The sequence below is a fragment of the Gavialis gangeticus genome, unplaced genomic scaffold (assembly GCF_001723915.1).
Source record: "Gavialis gangeticus isolate Ggan-Ray unplaced genomic scaffold, GavGan_comp1, whole genome shotgun sequence".
Classification (NCBI taxonomy): domain Eukaryota; kingdom Metazoa; phylum Chordata; order Crocodylia; family Gavialidae; genus Gavialis; species Gavialis gangeticus.
Window position 1 is genome coordinate 260,300,914 of NW_017729032.1, and position 19,255 is coordinate 260,320,168.

Below are 19,255 nucleotides of genomic sequence, written 5' to 3' on the forward strand. Positions count from 1 at the left end.
CCCCCCCCCAAAAAAAAAAAAAACAACAAAACCAACAAAACTTCAGGATCCTCAAATATCTGTGATTAGTTTAGTAGACCTTTGCTTAGCTTTCTGGAAATGTTAGTTCAGTCACGCAGATACTGTTGAGTCCCTTAGCAGTATACTGGGAATCCCCACAACTATACTAGAGCAGTCACTTTTCAGGCATGGGGGGTGGAAAACAAATCCTTGGGTCTTACTGGGATTTGAAAATAAGCCATCTATAGCACTTGGGTCAGAAAGAGGTAGAGTCAATAATAGCAGCATCTTTGTCGTCATCTTTATCTGCTAGGGAAATCAACATCACAGTTTGCTGATAATTGACAAATCTAACTGGAAAGCACAATTTTGATCTACTTCAAGCTCAGAAAGCACTCTGCACCACAATTGCAAATTAAGTCACAGCTGCCTTACTTTGGCAGCATTCATGCTGTCCTGATGAAGTACATATTTCTCTAAAGGAGTGTGTTCTTTTCCTTAATAGCATCTTTATTACAGAGGTATATACTGCAGCAGGACTTCTTTGTGGTGTGTTGTGCCTGCCTGATGTCATCACGAGCTATTGTTTTTGTACTAGTTTGTCTACTAATTACTTGCTGTTTTATCTGTTATTCTTTAACTAGTCTGATTACTCTTCCTGTTGTTTGTACTGACTAGTGAGCACAGAAATACGCAGCAGCATACATAATGTAAGCTGCGCATAAATTAATTTAAGACCTTCACATTTACTCCTAAGTAAACAAGGCATTTTTTAAAAGGGCTAAACTATTCTCCTATATCAGGGGCAGACAAAATACAGCCTGCGGGCCAGATCCAGCCTGCCAGGCAATTTCATCTAGCCTATGGGCACCGACCAATGAATTGTACCCCAACTTGTCCACGCACTTTGCTCCTACCCTTGTGTGTGCGAGGTTCTCAGCCCAGCCAGCATGCACAGCTTCCAGGCAGGACTGATGCTGCAACTGCTGTAGCTGCCAAGGGACTTGCTCCGCTTTCCCAGCAGCTCCTCCTGCTGTGTCTGCTGTAGCACTCACTCCGGGCAGTAGGTAGGGAAGTGGTGGCAGGCTTCTACAGTTGGGGATGGGGGGAAAAGCTACAGCTGGACAGGAGTGTGGGGTTGGAGCTGGCAGGAGTATGCAGCCCAGGGCCATACCCAGCGGGGTGGCAGGAGCACAGCGCTTGGGTGGGTGGGGTGTGTGTGTGGGGTGTGAAGGAGGGCGGGGGAGGGTATAAGGACCCCCACGCACACTCTCTCTCCATGGCACACAGCCCCACTGGTGGTGGTGGCAGACCCTTGGGGTGCTTATGGCCCGCACAGGTGTTGTCATCTGATGACGCAGGGCTCCAGCCAGTTCCAGGAGCTGCACGTGGTGGCAAGGAGCGGAGCTAGACCAACGTGCCTCTGTCATGGGGGGCTCCCTGTGACTCAAGTACATCTCCTGGTACTTGTGCACCACTGGGAGGCAGCCACGTGTGATGAAGCTGCAGGTGAGTCTCAGGGAGCCCCACGCAGTAGAGGCAGGCCAGCCTGGCTCCATTCCTTGCTGCCATGTGGCACTCCTGGAACTGGCTGGAGCCATAGGCCATCAGGCGGCTGTGCCTCTGTGGGCCTGAGAACCCACAACCAGCTGCTGCTGCTGCTGCTGCTGGCAGTGGTGGGGGCTTTGCACTGGGGGAGGGTCCCTACACCCTGCCCCCCCAGATATACATACACCCCACAACATAGTCTACAGCCACGCACACCCACACACAAATATACCCCTCCCACACGCACGTAAAACTTTTTTGAGCTATTATGCAATTATCCCTATATACACTACACAAACACAAATAAATCAGGACAGAAATATTTTTTGAAATAAAATTAAACTGTTATAGTAGATGTTTGACTTAATTGTATGATTTCTTTTTTTTCTGGTTCCAGGATGGCAACCCCATCCCATGCGTACTTCTGGCGGCAGAGGTCAGGGATTGGGCATGGGACTTCTGGTCCCAAGGTGGCTACTGTGGGGGGCACCTGTCAAGGGGTGGGGCTACCATTGAGGCCCTCAATAACTCACCAAAACGCATTAAGTGACCCTTGAGCCAAAATAATTGCTCACCCCTGTCCTAGGTCATCCATTCTCTCATTATATGATAGAGGTCATAACCAAAATTGTGGATCTAAATATTGCAAAGTATATAGATAGCTGCATATGGATATACAAGTTGTTTCACACCTAGCTGAAACGTGATGGTCTCTGTAGTAGAATGACACTGTTAAACATCAAAGAGCATCATAGGAGGATAGGGAGAGAACACTTTGAATGACATGGTGAAATTTGGCTACATGTACCATGGACCTCTTTAAAGACTCCTCCAAAAGTACATTCTTATTTTCCTTAGCACCATGCTGTGACATTTGATTTAGTGCTGCCTTGTCGAGTAGTGTAACCACTTCTGCAACATCTGGATTTTCCTTGTAGGTCACTGCCCAACTATTGGTCAACCCCTGCTCCATTCAGTTTCAGGTTTGTTCAGATTTTAGGCATGTGGTAAGTGTCAACAGTGACAGTTTCAGATAGGTTGCATAATTATTTGGCTGTTTCCAACCAGGAAACAGAAGTAAAAATTGAGGGGCGTTAGCAGCTTTAATAGAACAAAGAAAAAACTTCAGTTATATGAGGTACCAGCAGTGGCATATGGAGGTAGAAGCAGTTATATGCTGGAACAGGCGAATAACCTTATGGGTTAAAAGGCAACCAGATGGAAAAAACATCTTGAATTCTGAAGATAGTTAAGTGTTAGGCTGATGAGTCAAGAAAGAGAGTGAGAAATAAAAAATGATAATTTAAAAAAAAAAAAAATTAGACACAGCAGAACAAATCTGTGCCATAATGTAATTATTTTAAGGTGATGCATGAAGAAAACAAGTCTGTACTTATCAAAAATAATTTGCTGTACTCAAGAGACTTATTATGCACATGCCAAATCTGTCTAGGCATTTTTAATATTGCTCATCACCTGGAGATCACTGTATTTTTGCTCGGGAAAAAAAGTAAAAGCTTATTCATCTGAAGTAATTTAAACATATATACTCTGTGTGCAGCTCTGAAAACTAGCTCTACAAATGGTCTGTATTTCCCTTTCTCTCTTCCCCCTTCCCCCTCCATACCTAAATCAAATGTGCTTGATGTACAGGGTCTTATTCCTGTCCATCTCTTCCACCCAACCTCTCTCCCCCACACTACTGGAAACTGAAATCTGAGAATCAAGCTGAGCTGTTATTTCTTTGTCACATACCATCACACCAAATTGAGTGGTTAGTGATGCTTATATGGTTATCTTCAAACTGGATTTATACAAGTTTAACTGTTGGAAACTTAAACAGAATTGTTTACTGCAGCTAACTAGAAAAATGGACTGCCACTCACTCCCACTGATCTGTGGTGGCTTTTGCAGGGCTTGTGAAGCTTTATCTTAACTGATCTGGGGTCTGAGTAACTGGATGCGACTTCCCTATATAAAACCTGCTGCAAAGCCAGAATCTGTCCATTATTGCTTGATGAGCCCTTTTTCACCTTTTTATAGTTCATGTGAGCATGAATGCATTTAAGCAATGTGTGCAATAAGCCTTTTTTTCCCTTAAAAATTCTCTCTAATGATTTTCCTGCTGCAGCTTTTCTACTGGTAGCAGAATTCTAGTATTGTCTGGCTCTGGGCTCTTTATCAGTTATGTTGTCTAACACTTGCCCAGAGGGGTTAAAACATCCTCGGTTTCCTGTGTGGACAAGCAAAGCAGATAAACCATGAACAGTGACCCAGTACTGGGTCACAAGAGTCACAAATGCATATCCTGTTTCAGACCTGCCAATCAGTGACAGATCTAACCCTGGATCAATTCGGGCTAAATCCATGCCAGTTTCAAATATATCTGTATAGGATATGCCTGTCACATGGTTTAACTGATAAGTCCTTCAAGTGATATCCCACTGTGTCCTGTGCCAGCAGCTCTCATCACTTCACTGACCTCAGCTGTTCTGGGGTCTGAATAACTAGAAATAATTTCACTTTATAAAACCTGCTGCAAAGGCAGAGTCTGTCTATTGTTGCTTGATTGCTTGAAGGATCAAGGCCTTCTCTTGGAACCCTTCTTTACATTTTATCTTTTCTGCTTCACTACTACTCCACTGCGCCTTCGTGAAGAAGTCTGCCATGGTCCACTATTCTAGCTGTTAGAGCTACAGTGAGGCAAGATGATCTGCTCAGGTCCCTTCCGACCCTAGAAACTATGAAACTATAAGTAATTACCTTCCTGAGGCTTTTCCCTCCAGGGTAGAAAATGGGAAGGTACAGCAAAGGTCCTTAGATAAAGTCTTCCAATCAGTGTGTCCAAGACATAATGTACTACTGCTGCTGCTGCCCCTGGTTGCAGAGTCAGGGGGGAAAGTCTAGAACAGCAGATGTGGCTACAAATGTGCAGGCTGACAAAGCAGTATCATTTTACCTAAGGCATGGAAAGACAAAACTGGTTATACCAAGTGAAAAAGAGAGAGGCTTTCTTTGCTTCAGGTGAATCCACTTCACCATTTACCATGAGTTACAGAAGACAGAAAAATTAAACCACAATAATTTACCACCTATTTCCTTCAGGGGGTACATCATTAACTTTGCTTACAATGGGATAGGAGGGGATAGAAAGAACAGTAATAACAGACTAGCAGAGGTAATTTCACTAGCAGTAAGTTCTTCCCTTAAAACAGTATAATTGTTTTTGCCTCTAGTCATCTTTCAGAATGGAACCACACAGGAGGAAGATATAACAGAAGAGATAACAGTATTGGATATTCTTAGAGATACCGAGTGCAGGCAATTGCTCATGCGGCTAAGGCCTCAGAATTCATTTGAGTGTAATATAATGTTTGGGGGCTAGTTTGTCAGTTCAGGCTCATAGGAAATGGGGGTCATTAGTATGATAGTGCAATATTACGAATGCCTGTAACTCAGAATACATTTTTCTCACCCAGCACTCTGTTTATTATATGTTAAGTATCTTTATATCTTCTGGCTAAATAGTCTTCCTCGTTATTACCAACACCTTTATTGTGCATCTTTTTCATGTTTCTTCTGGGATGATTCACTGTGTCTTGAAAGACTGTGTATTATGAAGCACTATGTAACATAAGGACTTACTAAAGCACTGACATTTTAATTGTAAACAATTGCATTTTATTGGAGGTGCAGACCCGCTCATTTGTTATTATTTTTGAATGGTTTCTGAAAACAAATTAATTTCCTGTACAATTCTGAAGCCAGTGTGTTGAATATATTCAAATTACATGGCTGTTTGATTTTAAACATGCTGAAGGTGCTTCTGAATTTTAAAAATCAGTGCTGCTAAATTGTACAATGAAAATTTAACTGTTAGGTGTTTTCTGTTAGGACTGATCGATTTGTGGTAGGGGGTTATAAGTACAGCTACTCAAGCACCATCTCTTGGACATACCCTAAACTAGATAACTCTTTGAGGGAAGGCAGTGATGCAGAGATATCTGAGCCAACTGTGATGGAGACATTTTTGCATGACCCCTGCACCTGGAGAAATTAACCTAAATACAGCACTGTGCAAGTGCGGCTATACTGTCGCTGGTTTGGGAGCTAGTTCAGGGATTTGCATGGTGCCACCTTACACTTTGTGGGCATACCATGAATTCCTTATATGGCCCTTACTTCTGTAGTATCTGAGAGCATCAGTATATCCTCACACCACTCTTGTAAATGTAGGGTAGGGTTATCCCCATTTCACTAATGACATGAAACATAGGTATACGTAATGACTTAACCAGGATGATATACATTTTTGGCTGAGGATGGGAAGCAACCTAGTTCTCCCAAATCCTGAGTCTTAACTTAACTGCCCTTCTTTTTGTGTGCACTGCGGTATGATTCTCATCTTGTTACTGAATCCTGTTTTGGGGTCTACCATTCTTGTTGGAAATGTACTTACTTACCTTTCTCTTCCCCCATCTTATTGTTCACAATAAAATATTAAAATGTAAAGGTTAGAGCATGGAATTAGAAGTCTGGAGACCTGGGATTCTTTTTTCTGGATCTTTCATTGAGCAGTCATTTAACCTTTGTCACATACCTTCCATCTGTTCAGTTAGGGCAGTATTAATTTACCTTTCAACCTTCTTTACTGGAGGTGCAGAGAGAGTTTTTGATGCACTTTCAGTGTTGGCAACTGCAGGGTTTAACGTCTTGGTATTAGGAAAATTAATATGTTATATTTAGGCCCGTGAGTCATGAAGGCATTTAAACGTGTTTGTAGCAGTTGTTTGCTGTGGTCAGTTAGGTCTAAGCATGTGCTTAGGCATTTTCCTGTTTGTTACTTGTGGCCCAAGTATAGTGATCCAAGTCTCTGATGTTAAGTGACCTGTTAAGTTTGTCTAGTTCTGTCATCATTATAGGAAGTACAAGACTATTTTCTTTTTCAAAACTTCTTGGAAAAAATAGCTTTGCAGCTAACTGATTTACCCGAGCAATGGGTGATTCATTTTTGCCAATTGTGTTATCTTTAAGCCTTCATTTTAGAATTATGGGGACATTGTGTATATTGCTAAGGCAAAGCATGTGATAGGTTATTAGGTTCACCCCAGATAAACTTGCTCATTCAAATATGAGGCATAGGTGGGTATGTACAGACACAGCTGAACAGTGCTTGTTACTACTGGAATTTTGGGAGCAAGTTACAAAAACTCTCTTGACAATTCAGAGACCAAGATATAATCCTTGAAACAAAATTTAGCCTCATGTGAAGAGGAACTTTTTCATGTTTTTAGCATTTAAAGTGAAATTGTAAAATTACCTTTATTTAATGTGAATATAGGTTTTTAAAGGACAGGTCCAGTAAAAACTCAGTGTAACATGTCTCTTGTGCCTATTGGACAAAAAAAGTAATGTTGGTTCAAATTATAAATCAAACTTAGTCAAGAAGAGTAGTCCATAAATCAAATAACAAAGAAGAATTGTTTTGGTGCATTCTTGAAGATGTTATTTTTGTCCTTTCAGTGATCAATGGAACTTATTCAGTTACACCTCTAAGTATGATTTCATAATGCTTTAGGGCACAGCATGATTAATGACTGACATGTTGGATAGGTTTTAAAAATAGTATATGAAATTATGAAATGCTGCTACTAAATAAAAAGTTACCAAGAAGAAAACAAAAATGCTGTAGATGAGTATGCATCACCTTTTAGTGCGTTTATTTTTTGCACCGCAGTAAAACATGCCAGTAATTTCATTTTGTCGTCTTGATTTTTAAATCTTTTAACAGACTATTAACCCTCATCACAAATTAACCTGGTTCTGAATGCAAGGTGGAGGAAGTGACATTGCAGCAATTATTTAAATAATACTGCCCTTCAACTGCAAAACAAGTATTTTCACCATCCATTAATCAGGGGAGGTAGGGTGAGCACTTTGGCAGATGGCTAAGGGCAAGCACCTGACAAATATCAACTGTCTTAATCAAGAGTTGAAAACTGTAGACTTAGTGGATCAAGTAAACATTAATGATCACACTCTTGTTTTGAAGTGCAATGAGAGACAGAATTCACCTGTGACCTCCCCAGGATCCTCTCCACTTGCACAGAGGAGAAAACCCCTTCCAGACCCTCTACAGATCCCTCATCTTAGTCTCCCACCAGTGCCTCCCCGTTTGGATCTCATTCAGAAGGGAGTAGTACGGTCCCCTTGTGCCAGCCCCACTGGTTCACCAAAGGTAAATTCTGCTAAACTTGATTTCTTTTGTACTGAATTTGTTTTAATGATGCTTGCTTGCTTGCTTTTATAATATTTGACACGTATGGTATTTTTTGTGATCATTTGTTATGAGGTGTGGAACAGTTTGCTACCACCATAGCATCCCCTGTGTAGGCACAGTGTCCCCATATAGTTCAAATATGCCCCAATTTAGTTGACAGGGACCTGATTGTTCCTTTGTCAATAGGAAGACTAATTGCTTTCAGTAGGCTTTAAATTAAGCCTCAAGACTGCCCCTTTATATGACACTTCGTAGCTGATGCTAAACACACCTGACTATGTTACTTTAATAGCGATGTCACAAGTGATTAGCCCTATGCCTACCTGTGACTATTAAAGCCATAGAGTTGACATTATTCTGAAGGACCAAGTCTCTCTTGATTTGGAAAAAATAAATAGCAGTAAATGGTACTCTTGAACATGGATTTAAAAGGTTGTTATCTGAATTAAAATGTATGCTGTTCTCAAATCGTAATTTATACTCATTTTCACAGCATCCTGGCAAGAAACACTTATGCAAATATCCTGCTATCAAAAGCTTAAGAGGTGATACATTAGGACCTAGCCTTCACAGTGATGTAGAAGAGAAAACTGTGATGCTCTATACATAATCATTGTATGCAGTACCTTTTGACTAAAGGAAGGAAAAGAGAAAAAAAACCCCTCAGTTATAGTTTTTAATGATGTAAAAGTTCAAAAGAAAACAAATACAAAACATCGTATTTAAGCATCCTCTGTTTTCCCTTCTGAGACGACCGTTTTGTTGTCAGTGGTACACAAATAAATATGAATTAGTTTACTTTTTGGAAGTATGCCAGTGTGCATACGTGCACTGTTAGTGTGTATGCCTGCCAGTAATTTTGTTTTATCAACATTTTGCTTGTATACTTGACATTCAACTTTTGTTTTTAAATTAATTTTAATTCTGGGGACATATTACTTGGCCTGAACAACTGAGGTACAGAACGATATTTCCTCATACCTATCATTTTTAATTAACTGTCATTTAATTTAAAGCAGAGCCGAGGAGGTCATGATCTTATAGCTAGCTTCCATTCTGTCACTAACACAAGCTCTGTAGTACAAAGGAAAGATATACTATTCCCCTTCTGTCTCTGTCGTCCCCCCCCCAACATTGTCCTCCAGTTTTACAAATGGCAAACCAAAAAAATTACCACTACTTAATCAAAATACTACAAAGCTTGTAACCACATGACTTGCTAGTAAAGGTAGTAACGTTGGGAAAAAAAAAAAGTCTTTCCCTGCAAAGAAGACTAACGTATCAAAAAAGTTTGAAATCCTGCACAAAAAACCAGGCATTTATACAAATACCCTTTCCTAGTCAGAAACTCAATTTTTCCGTTGCATAATGGTCTTTGATGATTAAGTGTTGACCAGCGATACCTTCTTGCCTTTTGAAAAATGTCATGACTTGCATTTTTTTTTATTAACTACAAGTTAGATTTAGCTTTTCACATTCTTATAGAATAGCGACCTTTTCATATAGGGTCTGTCTGGGTGCAACCCTGCATGCTGGATCAGCCCCATGTTCTGGATTCATCCATTGATGGGAGCCTGTGTTCTGGCCTGGCCCTCTGTGCTGGTACAGTCTGATATATAGTGCTGTGTCATCTGGCCTGTGGGACTCCCTGCGGGTTTGGAAATTTAGTGCTGGGGGAGCAGTGGCTGTGTTTTAATTGTAGTGGTTTTGGCCTCTGCTGCCATCACTCACCTACTGCCCAAATCCCAGATTTGTGGGGAACCCTGAGGGCCAGATGATGTAGCTCCACAGGCTGGGTCCAATCCTCAGGCTGGACATTGAGCACTGCTGTCCTTAAAACAAATCAACACAAAATGAAACCTATTTCCCTCTGTCTTTTGTTCCCCAATCATTGCTATTCCATGCTCTTTTACCCCCAGCCATCCACTCTCTCCCCTTTTCACTTTGTCATGTCACTTTTCAAATTGCCTTTTTCTGCAGTAGACATCTTAAGTGTCTAAACATGCCCCAGAATTACCACTGTACAAAAAGCTTCAAGGGAGGCATTACAGAAAGTGGATCAAAAAATTTTGGGAAGATTCATCATCCAGCGCAAAATCAAAAAAGCCTCCCGTTTTTTTACTTAGTTTACCACCATCATCATTCCTCAGGCAATAATAACTGTAGGGGCATGGTTTCTAAAGGGGAAAAAAATGTAGCCAAGAATCTGCTAGCTGGTAAAGAGAGTGGATTTAGTCTTGGCCTAATCTGATGACACCTTGATCTCATAACCTTGGCAACATGCCTCCTTAGCCTTTGCCTGAGGTTTTCTGAAGCTGATCAGTAACCTCATAAGAGGTGGGCATGCATGAACTTAATTTATTGACTTCTGATTCTGTTTAGTCTTCTCCATGTATGGTGAGGAAACAAGATAAACCTCTTCCACCACCCCCGCCTCCCCTGCGAGATCCTCCACCTCCTCCACCTGAAAGACCCCCTCCATTTCCACCAGACAACAGGATAAGTAGACACTTCCATCATCCTGAAAGCGTGCCTTCCAGAGACCAGCCTATGCCCCTTGAAGGGTGGTGTCCCAGAGACGTATTTGGGACAAATCAGTTAGGTGGCTGTCGAATGGTATGTGACAGTTCCCCAAAACCAGGACTCATCGCAAGTTCAAACATAAATGGAAGACACAGTCGCATGAGTTCTGACCCTGGATTTCTGAGAAAACACAGACGCCATGATCTGCCTGTTGAAGGAGCCAAGGTAAGATGCTTGGCATATGGTGTGAACCCCATTTTATCAGCTGATCCCATATTGACTCTCTCCTTGGTTAAAGTTTTAGTTCATTGGTGGTGTTTTGCTTCATTCTGTGCTTCCTGTTGATACTTAATACTAGAAGGGCTGTAAATAATTAAAGCATCATTAAACTTTGTAATTTAACGTAGCAGTTGATGAGGTTCTAAGTTTACGATTTAGTTTTAACGTGAAGCCATCACAAAAATGGTTGAGCAGGTTGAATAATGTTAATTTGCTAAATGAAGCTGGTAAATGATCCTTATGGATGTTGCCATTCATAATTTTTGTTGTACATTACTTGGGGCTGTATGGATAATGGCTGCTACAGTCTTTTTATGTTAAATGAGATGGAGCTTTGGAACCGTAGAATGTTAGAAAATACATAAAATGTGTATATAATAAATGCACCCAGCTCAATTTCACATATGAGCAAGTGGACAAAACTTCAATTTCAGGACCTCTAGACCTTGCCTGCTTGGAAGGAATTTTACTGTAATAATAACATATGCTTTTCAAGTGCTTTACCCAACAGAAGGCAAACGGGATTCTTTGGATAGATGTGATAACTTTTATTAAATGAAGTAAATAGTTGGAAAAATTGTTCTCTGCAAACTTCCGGGCACAACACCCTTCTTCAGGCAAAAGGAGAGTCTTACCCAAGAGAATGAGTGGAAGTATGCCCAATACATCCAAAACTGCAGACTGCTATAGCTGGGGTTTTGGGGGTTTTTTTGTGGTGTTTTTTTTTTTTTTTTCTTTTAGTACCACAGAACCTCTTTCTTGGAGTGTTGAAGTTGATTAGTGAGACAAAGCCAAGTTATAGTTGACAGTTGTACGTTTTCAAAATCGCTGCAGAAAGTACACACAGCAGTGAAAACCTACTGAGATTCCCGTCTGACATCTTAATGAAATCTTAACAGGAAGCAATATCCAACATAGTTTTTAAGTTACAGAATGGGCTTCGAATTCAACTACCTGTCATTTTTTTTACGAGCTATATAAAAGAAATGATCCATACTTACTGTATCATTTGCAAGCATTCCAGAAAATAGTAATGAGAACAGGCTCATCTAAAGGCCAGTAGTTAGTATGTGAGGGAGAAGGTCAGATACAAGCTTGTCTTGTAGATTAAGCATCTCATACAAAGATTTCTGCTGTCCTCCTGCGTTAGAATTGCTTTTTTCCCCTGATTCTCTTGCATTGATACTATTGTGGAATTCATCTTCTCTGGTGGTTAGATGTGGAATTTTTTGCAGATGTTTCAAAATAACAGCATTTATCTTCCCTGTGGGCTGAATTTTAGTTGCTTGTCTGCAATTCATGTTCATGTCTGTGGCAGACATGCATGCACATTTGAAGGCAGTCTGGCCAGTGGCAAAGCTGTTTTATGTAATGTGTTTCCGGTGAATATAGAATACCAGACAGCCTTAAGGACTTAACCTGTTGACTCACAGTACCTTGATATCTGTGGCAAATATATAGCTGCTCTGTTGTCAAAATCAATGTATATTGCTGTCACAAAACTTGCAGGAAGCCCAAGGTGACAGGCTGTTGGAGTATCCATTCTATTGTTTGGGTTTTTTTTCTCTGTCACAGGTTACAGCTTTTAGAAATGCACAGTGGCATACTGCAGGAGAAAGAGTACATTATGCACATCTTTTTGCTTCCTTGCGGATTATAATATGATTTTGAGACCTGGACCTCCACTTCTGCATGTAGAAAATTGCCTGGGTGCTTGTATGTACCTGTGCTACTGGGTTTTACAAGTGCAGTTTAAAATAATGGTGCATATATAAGAATTTTTAGAATTTTTAAAGTATGCTGTTGCAGGCTTTCTGACCCCTTCGATGTAGGTCCTGCCAAAATCCTGTGTAAATTATTACAGTGCTTGAGTAATTAACTGAAAAGATTAAGGAATTGCTTTCAAAATTAAGATGGTGCTAGAGTACTTTAGAGAAATAAAAGGAACTAGGATAATATTCCAGTAATTACTGGAGATCAACCGTAATACCATAAAAAATGAGAACTTTTTGGGTGCTTAAAATTATTCATCTGAGACTCTCTTTTTAAAGACTCTTTAATCAGTCTTTTTTTTTTTTTTTTTTACTTTTTAGGTTGATGAAAATTTATTATATTTTTAATTAGGAAAATAATATTTTTTTTCTGAATATTTGGTTTTCATTCCCTTATTTGCATTGTCATACCTAAAGCTCAACATCAAGGTAACAAACATGCCCTTCTTCAACATGGACTATTCCACTAATACTTCTGCCAGCAGACTATACATTCAATACAACTCAGGGATTTTTAATACCCATAAAGATTTAATAATTTCTTGCCTAAGGGTTTTATCTTTGTATTTTAAAGCTATAGAATTTCCTCTTTAGAATTTTCAGCATTCTTTGTTTATAAAAAGATACGCAAGTTGAAAATCCTGTGAATGACTTACCGTTTCATAGCCAAAATAACAGCTGCTTTAGACTGGCATTGAATTTCACAGATTTCATAGACAGTAGGAGCTCGAAGGGACCTCAAGATCAGGTCCAACCCCCTGCCATATGCAGGAAGTCTGCTGGGGTCAAATGACCAGCAAGATAAGCATCCAAACTTTTTTTGAATGAATCCAGAGTAAGTGCTTGTGCCACCTCTGGTGGGGAGGGTGTTCCAGACCCTGGACACTCAGACTGTAAAGAAGGTTTTCCTTATGTCCAGTCTAAATCGGCCTTCCAGAAATTTGTTGCCATTAGACCTTGTTATCCCTTGTGTAAACAACCGCTCTCCCAGATCCTGGTGCACATCCTGAGCCTTCTCTTCTCCAGGCTGAAGTCCCATGTTCTTCAGCCTCTCTTTGTAAGGCTTTGACACTCTTAAAAACTTAGTTATGTCACTTGGCTTCATATCAGGTCATTAAAGCTCTCTCCCCTTTCTCCTACAAATTTGCACCTGATTTTCTTGAAAATCCAGGAATCGTTTCTGTAAGTACAAGGAAGATGAATTTAAAGCTTACCAAGAGTAAAACTACCATGGCATTAAAGATATTGGATAGCTGTGGCCTGAGCCGAGAAAAATATTCCCAACTTCATTTTAATCAGTTTTCCAGCAATTCAGTAATATTTCTTAGACCAGTCTATTGAATCTGAGCTGTACTTATCTTTGATTTGGAAAGAATATAACTTGTACAAAGCAGGGAGGAAGAGTAGGTATGTGGCTGAATCATTAGAATGGAAGAAAGGGATGTTTTCTCTCTCTTTGCTTTGTAGCCTTCAGCAAGTTATTTGACCTCTGTATCTCCATCTTAATATTTGTAGAATGGATTTTCTATCTACTTCATAAGGGTGAAATATATTCATGCTGATCCTTGGCATGATCTGAAGAAACTGCTCTAGTAGTCCATCCATTTTGTTTATAATCTGAATTTCCTTTTCCCTCAGTATGCCAACCCTTAGATCTCACTAGAATTGTTTAAAATACTTCAATTCTCAGTCATTTTAAGAAACTATAAGAAACTTACAGATTGGTAGTCAGGCTGCATGTTGTGTGTGTCCAGACTGATTGATTGCTGGTAAGGCTGCCATTCTGTTGGACTTAGACTGCTAGTCAGAGTGAAAGTGCACTGTGTTAAGTTGTGGAGGGGCTATATACCGGCCTCTTTAACCAACCATCTCTTTTGTCCTTGTTTACATTTTAGTTTGGGTTAGAGATGTAGACCATTTGATTGAATGAAGCAATTCATGCCTCATTTCTGAGCAGCTGTTAGGTTGTCTGCAGATTCACATGCATAGCATTGCATCTGTTCCAACGCTTGATTCATGTTTGTGCCTTTTTTAAATTGGTGGGATTTGAAGAGCACAGTGCCATGATCAGGATTGCCTTCAGCCCTCTAATAAATGTTACTGCTTTCTTCATATCATCCTTCTGCTGTGTGTCCATTAGTTTAGATTGTACATGCTTATGGGTTCAGTGGCAGGGGCAGAGATGCCTTTTTTTAAACTCTGGTTTGCACTAAACACACAAGAAATAATACAAGTTATAGGTAGCAATAGCCTAGTAATATTTTTGCCTGTTTTCAGGTATTCTCTAATGGCCACCTGGGAAGTGAAGAATATGATGTCCCTCCACGACTTTCACCTCCTCTTCCAGCTGTCTCCATGCTCCCTAGTATGAAGTAAGTTGTGGTTTTTCACTGGAAAAGAAATATATTAGTGACACAAACCAGTAGCTTTGATTCTACAACACTGTCAATAAATAAATAACCATGGTCTCCTGACCATGAACTTTAATGGGTTTTTACAAATGTAAAGTAAATTGCATTAATTTAATGGGAGCTTAACGTAATTTTAACCTATTGAATTCCCAACACACATGAGCAAGTTGCTGAACCCTTGATTCCAAGAGAAGACCACGTTTCAGGTTAAGAGTTTGGGGTAAAGAGCATAATCCACGTGTTTGTATACACAGTCTAATCCGACATGGATATGTTTTCAGCACTCATGCTTCCATTTGGTACTTTACCTGCAGTTCCTTCTTGCCAGAATGAAAAGGGGAAGGAAGAGAGGGATCCCATTCAAATGGAATTAGTCCCTCTTCTCTTGCACTTCCACACTATGGCCTGAGGTTTTTGGGTCTTTTTCTTGTTTTTTTTACAAAGGGGGGCAGGGAGAGCTCTGGCTTCCTGTGATAAAAAACCAAAAGCAAACACCAAAATTTATAGGTAGTTAGAATTTATTGCATTATAATGATTGAGGTACTCATAGACTTTCAAATTGCATTTAAATTGTAACTATATGAATAAACATTGTGCTCAACTGATACATACACGTGTGTGTGTGTGATTATGGCAGTGCCCTGCCCTTGCCCCCAACCCACAATATATTTACAGCTGCTCTACTCCTCCTCCCAGAGCTTCAGTTTATGCATGTGTGGGGAGTGGAGTGGAGAGAGTGCTTGGAAAAAGCCATGCCCCAGAGTGGGAAGGCCGGGGTGCCCTCCTGATTAGGAGAGGAAGGTTTAGGGAAAGCGTCCCCACCCATCTTCCTCAGATCCCTGGGCTTGGGAAGGCACAGGGGAAGCTGCTGTCCAGCTTATAGAATCATGAAATCATAGAAAGTTAGGGTTGGAAGGGACCTCAAAGTCTTCTAGTCCAGGCCCCTGCTCAAAGCAGGGCCATTCCAGCCAAAGCTTTGTCTAGCTGTATTTTGTCTACCCGAAGGGAGTGGGCATACCCCTGTACCTCTTCCACCTTGCACAGAGCACCCAGCCCAGGGAGGGAAGCAGCTTGGCAGAGCTCCCAGTTCTGGTGAGCCACCGTGGCCAGCGGAGCCAGGCCCTGCCAGCCTTCCCCAATCTGCCACCACACCCTGCGGGCCTGAAGCTGAGGACACAAGGGAGAGGTACCCATGCTGGCTCTATACCACAGCAGCATGGGTGCTGCTGATGCCAGATAAGGGGCTCCCTGCCATTACAGAGGAATTGGGCAGCCAGCAGCTTGCAGGTTTTCATTTTTGTGAGAGAAACTGTTAGTGGAGATCTTCCAGTTGTCAACCTACAAGGTTTTTCTCCTGGAGGAGGTGTGTTTTCTGCAAAAGAAATTGAATGAATGCTTGTATCATCCTACTTTCTACTGGGAGAGTGGCAGTTCTCCTGGTAGGAATGTAACACTTATACCTAGCCTGCAGCAGCTCAGGTGGACAAAGCAATGCAGTTGGCTTCTGCAAACCAGTTGGATTCTTTCTTGTTAGATCTACTTATAAATCTGTATTTTAATGCTAAATGGTGAAACATTGAAACTGCTTGATGTTTGCAGATTCCAGTTTTTATTTCGAGTGAACTTTATGGACTGTTCCTACAGTCTGTAGAATCAACTGTGTACTTCAATATATGTATATGTGAATGTGTACACACCTCCACATACTGTGTTTATTTAAAACTCCAGTGAGGCACCACTCATAGCAGTGCAATAGACATTAAATATAAATGTTTAACTGAGCCAAAAATTGGATGTAGGCGCAGTTTGACTATCAGAAACGTTTGAATTAATTTTAACCTGACCTGCAATAAAAATACGTCACTTTAGTAATCTCAGTGGAAAATTGAATTAATAATTCCCATAGGGAAAAAAATGTCCCTTTTTCTTTCCTGCTTCCTTTCTCTCTTTGCTCCACACCTCCCCCCACCTCCCCCTGGCTGGATGTGGTCACCTTCGTTTGTGATGTCGAACAGCATTCCCATAGAAAACTTCCACTTTGTGGAACTACATTTTCCATCCAGAAAGGATTTTTCTGCAAAAAATGTTGTGTTTTGATTTTTCTTTATCTTATTTCTTGATTTAAAAGAAAAACAAAAACCACACAAATTTATATTACACCCCTGCCCCCATGCTTCCCCTACCTAATACAAAAGTTTGCAAGCACCAAAATAAGGATATTCAAAATATCTATCTGTACAGGAATTGCAACTCTGCCCCATAGCTTTGTTGGTAAAGCAGAAAACATTATCACCTTGTAAGGTGATGGAAAATGCTACATCTGTGCTATTTCAAATAGATCCATTTAAAGGTCTTGCTGCCAATAGATAAATACCTTATTAGTCTAGGCTAAGCCTTGGCTAAGTGTATGGGGGGTGGTGCTCAAATTTGTTTCTGCACTTTAAAACTAATCAGCTTAATGAGCTTGAACTATATTTGCAACAACTACAGGAATTGCTTTGGAGCAGGCACCCTGGATAATATTCAGCGTGATGTAATTTAAAATGACAGAGGGCATATTTTAGCAGATGCTTTCCTCCTTCAAATTGAGAGCATTTAGCGCCCTCATACTCATGTCAGACTGTTTTCTGTGCTTGTTCAGTGAGATTCTCATGTCTGTAATTGTTCTATCCTAATCTAATCTAGATCCCCCCTCCTTGGGCCTCTACTGAGTAATGGCAATTAGGCCACTTTTTACAGAATTTATTACCCTTTAATGATTTTTACAGAAGTAATCCCTGTATTGGAACTGAAATATATATATAGGATGCCTCAGGATGAAAGAGTTGTGCCAAATATTTGTCACTTGAAATATCATGCATCTGTGTAGATTTAAGTAAATACTTGCTGAAAAAAGAGCATGCCTTAAGTCTCAAGTAACATGTATAAAATCATTACTGTTCATTTCTGGCAAAATAGTGCTTGTGTTACTTAAAAAATTAACTGAATTTTAAAACTATTTAGTAATAATGAAAAATGGGTTTTGGGGATAAAAGTAATCAATTTAGGCTCCTGTAGGCTGTATCCCAAAAACAGATTAATAGATTCATAGATGCTAAAGTCAGAAGGGACCTCAACAGATCATTGAGTCCGACACTCTGCCTGGGCAGGAAAGAGTGCCTGTCCAGCCTTCTCTTAAAGACTCACAAGGTAGGAGAGAGTACCACCTCCCTTGGAAGCCCATTCCAAATTTTGGCCGCCCTTACTGTGAAGAAGTATTGCCTGATGTCCAGCCTAAATCTGCTCTCTGTCAGTTTGTTACCATTGTTCCTTGTTACACCAAGAGGTGCCCTGGTGAAGAGAGCATCTCCGATCCCTTGCTGTGTGCTTCATGAAAATGAGTACTTGCTGGGAGCTAAGCCCAGTGATTAATTCAGTAGTTCATGTAAAGACACAAAAAGGGATGAAATAAGCTGCTATTTTTTAAGTTGCATACACTTTGGGGAGGTTATCTCCAGGTAGTTTTGTGCACTCTGTCATTGTCAGAATTCAGAAATGCATTTTAGAATAAGTACTGTAGAAAGACCTCTAACAGTGCTGTAAAGTTTTGATTGAAGGACTTTTTTATTTTCCCTGTTCCTATTTTTCTTCCTGTGGCCTATCATAACAGTTGCTCTCCAGTTTGAGATTTGCATGTGTCCTACTAATTTGGTTTCATAGTATGTCCTTTATCTTCTTACCAAATCTTAAGTGCAGTCTCTTGCCATTTAAGCAAGCAGATTTGCCTTTCTATTTCAAAAGCATATCCCTGCATAATTAAGTAAAATCATTCTCCCACTAATGGCATGCTCACTAAGCACATGATTTATATTAATTTGTGTGGTCTTCAGTGTCACTGAATTGCTGAACCAGGCTAGGAACAGAAATTACACATAAACCAGTATAAATGATTGGAAATCAGGTCAAGTCTAATGCAACAGAAATTTTATGCACATAAACTGCTTTTAAAATGGCCAAAACCAGTTTAAGATAAACCTGGATGGATTTAGTATCAGACATAACTGATCTAGGTTAAATTCGGGCCCCGGGGGGGAGCTCACCTGGGGCCTAGAGTGAGTGAGGATTTAGTTAGGGAGCTTCTGGAGGGGCTGGACATCTTTAAGTCAGCCCGCCCAGATGATCTTCACCCTAGAGTCCTAAAGGAACTGGCTGGGGTCATTGCAAGTTCCCTGGCACGGCTTTATGAACACTCGTGGTGCTCTGGAGAGGTGCTGGAGGATTGGAAGAGGGCCAGCGTGGTTCCCATCTTCAAAAAGGGGAGGAAAGAGGACCTGGGGAACTACAGGCCAGTCAGCCTTACCTCGATCCTGGGCAAGCTGTTGGAGAAAATTATTCTGGCACACATCCAGGAGGGGCCAGCAGGGAACTGCATGCTCAGGGGCAACCAGCACGGGTTCATCAGC

General features: G+C 40.7%; 1 protein-coding gene across 2 annotated transcripts in view; it reads left to right on the top strand.

Moving 5' to 3' along the window:
* CBLB (Cbl proto-oncogene B) overlaps positions 1 to 19,255 on the top strand; it is a 214,898-nt gene that overhangs the window by 165,623 nt on the left and 30,020 nt on the right. For both annotated transcript variants that reach the window (XM_019525791.1, XM_019525790.1), the window contains exons 11-13: positions 7,601 to 7,786; positions 10,211 to 10,576; positions 14,680 to 14,774. In XM_019525791.1, the coding sequence (XP_019381336.1) occupies positions 7,601 to 7,786; positions 10,211 to 10,576; positions 14,680 to 14,774 (647 nt within the window). The remainder of the gene's footprint in view (positions 1 to 7,600; positions 7,787 to 10,210; positions 10,577 to 14,679; positions 14,775 to 19,255) is intronic.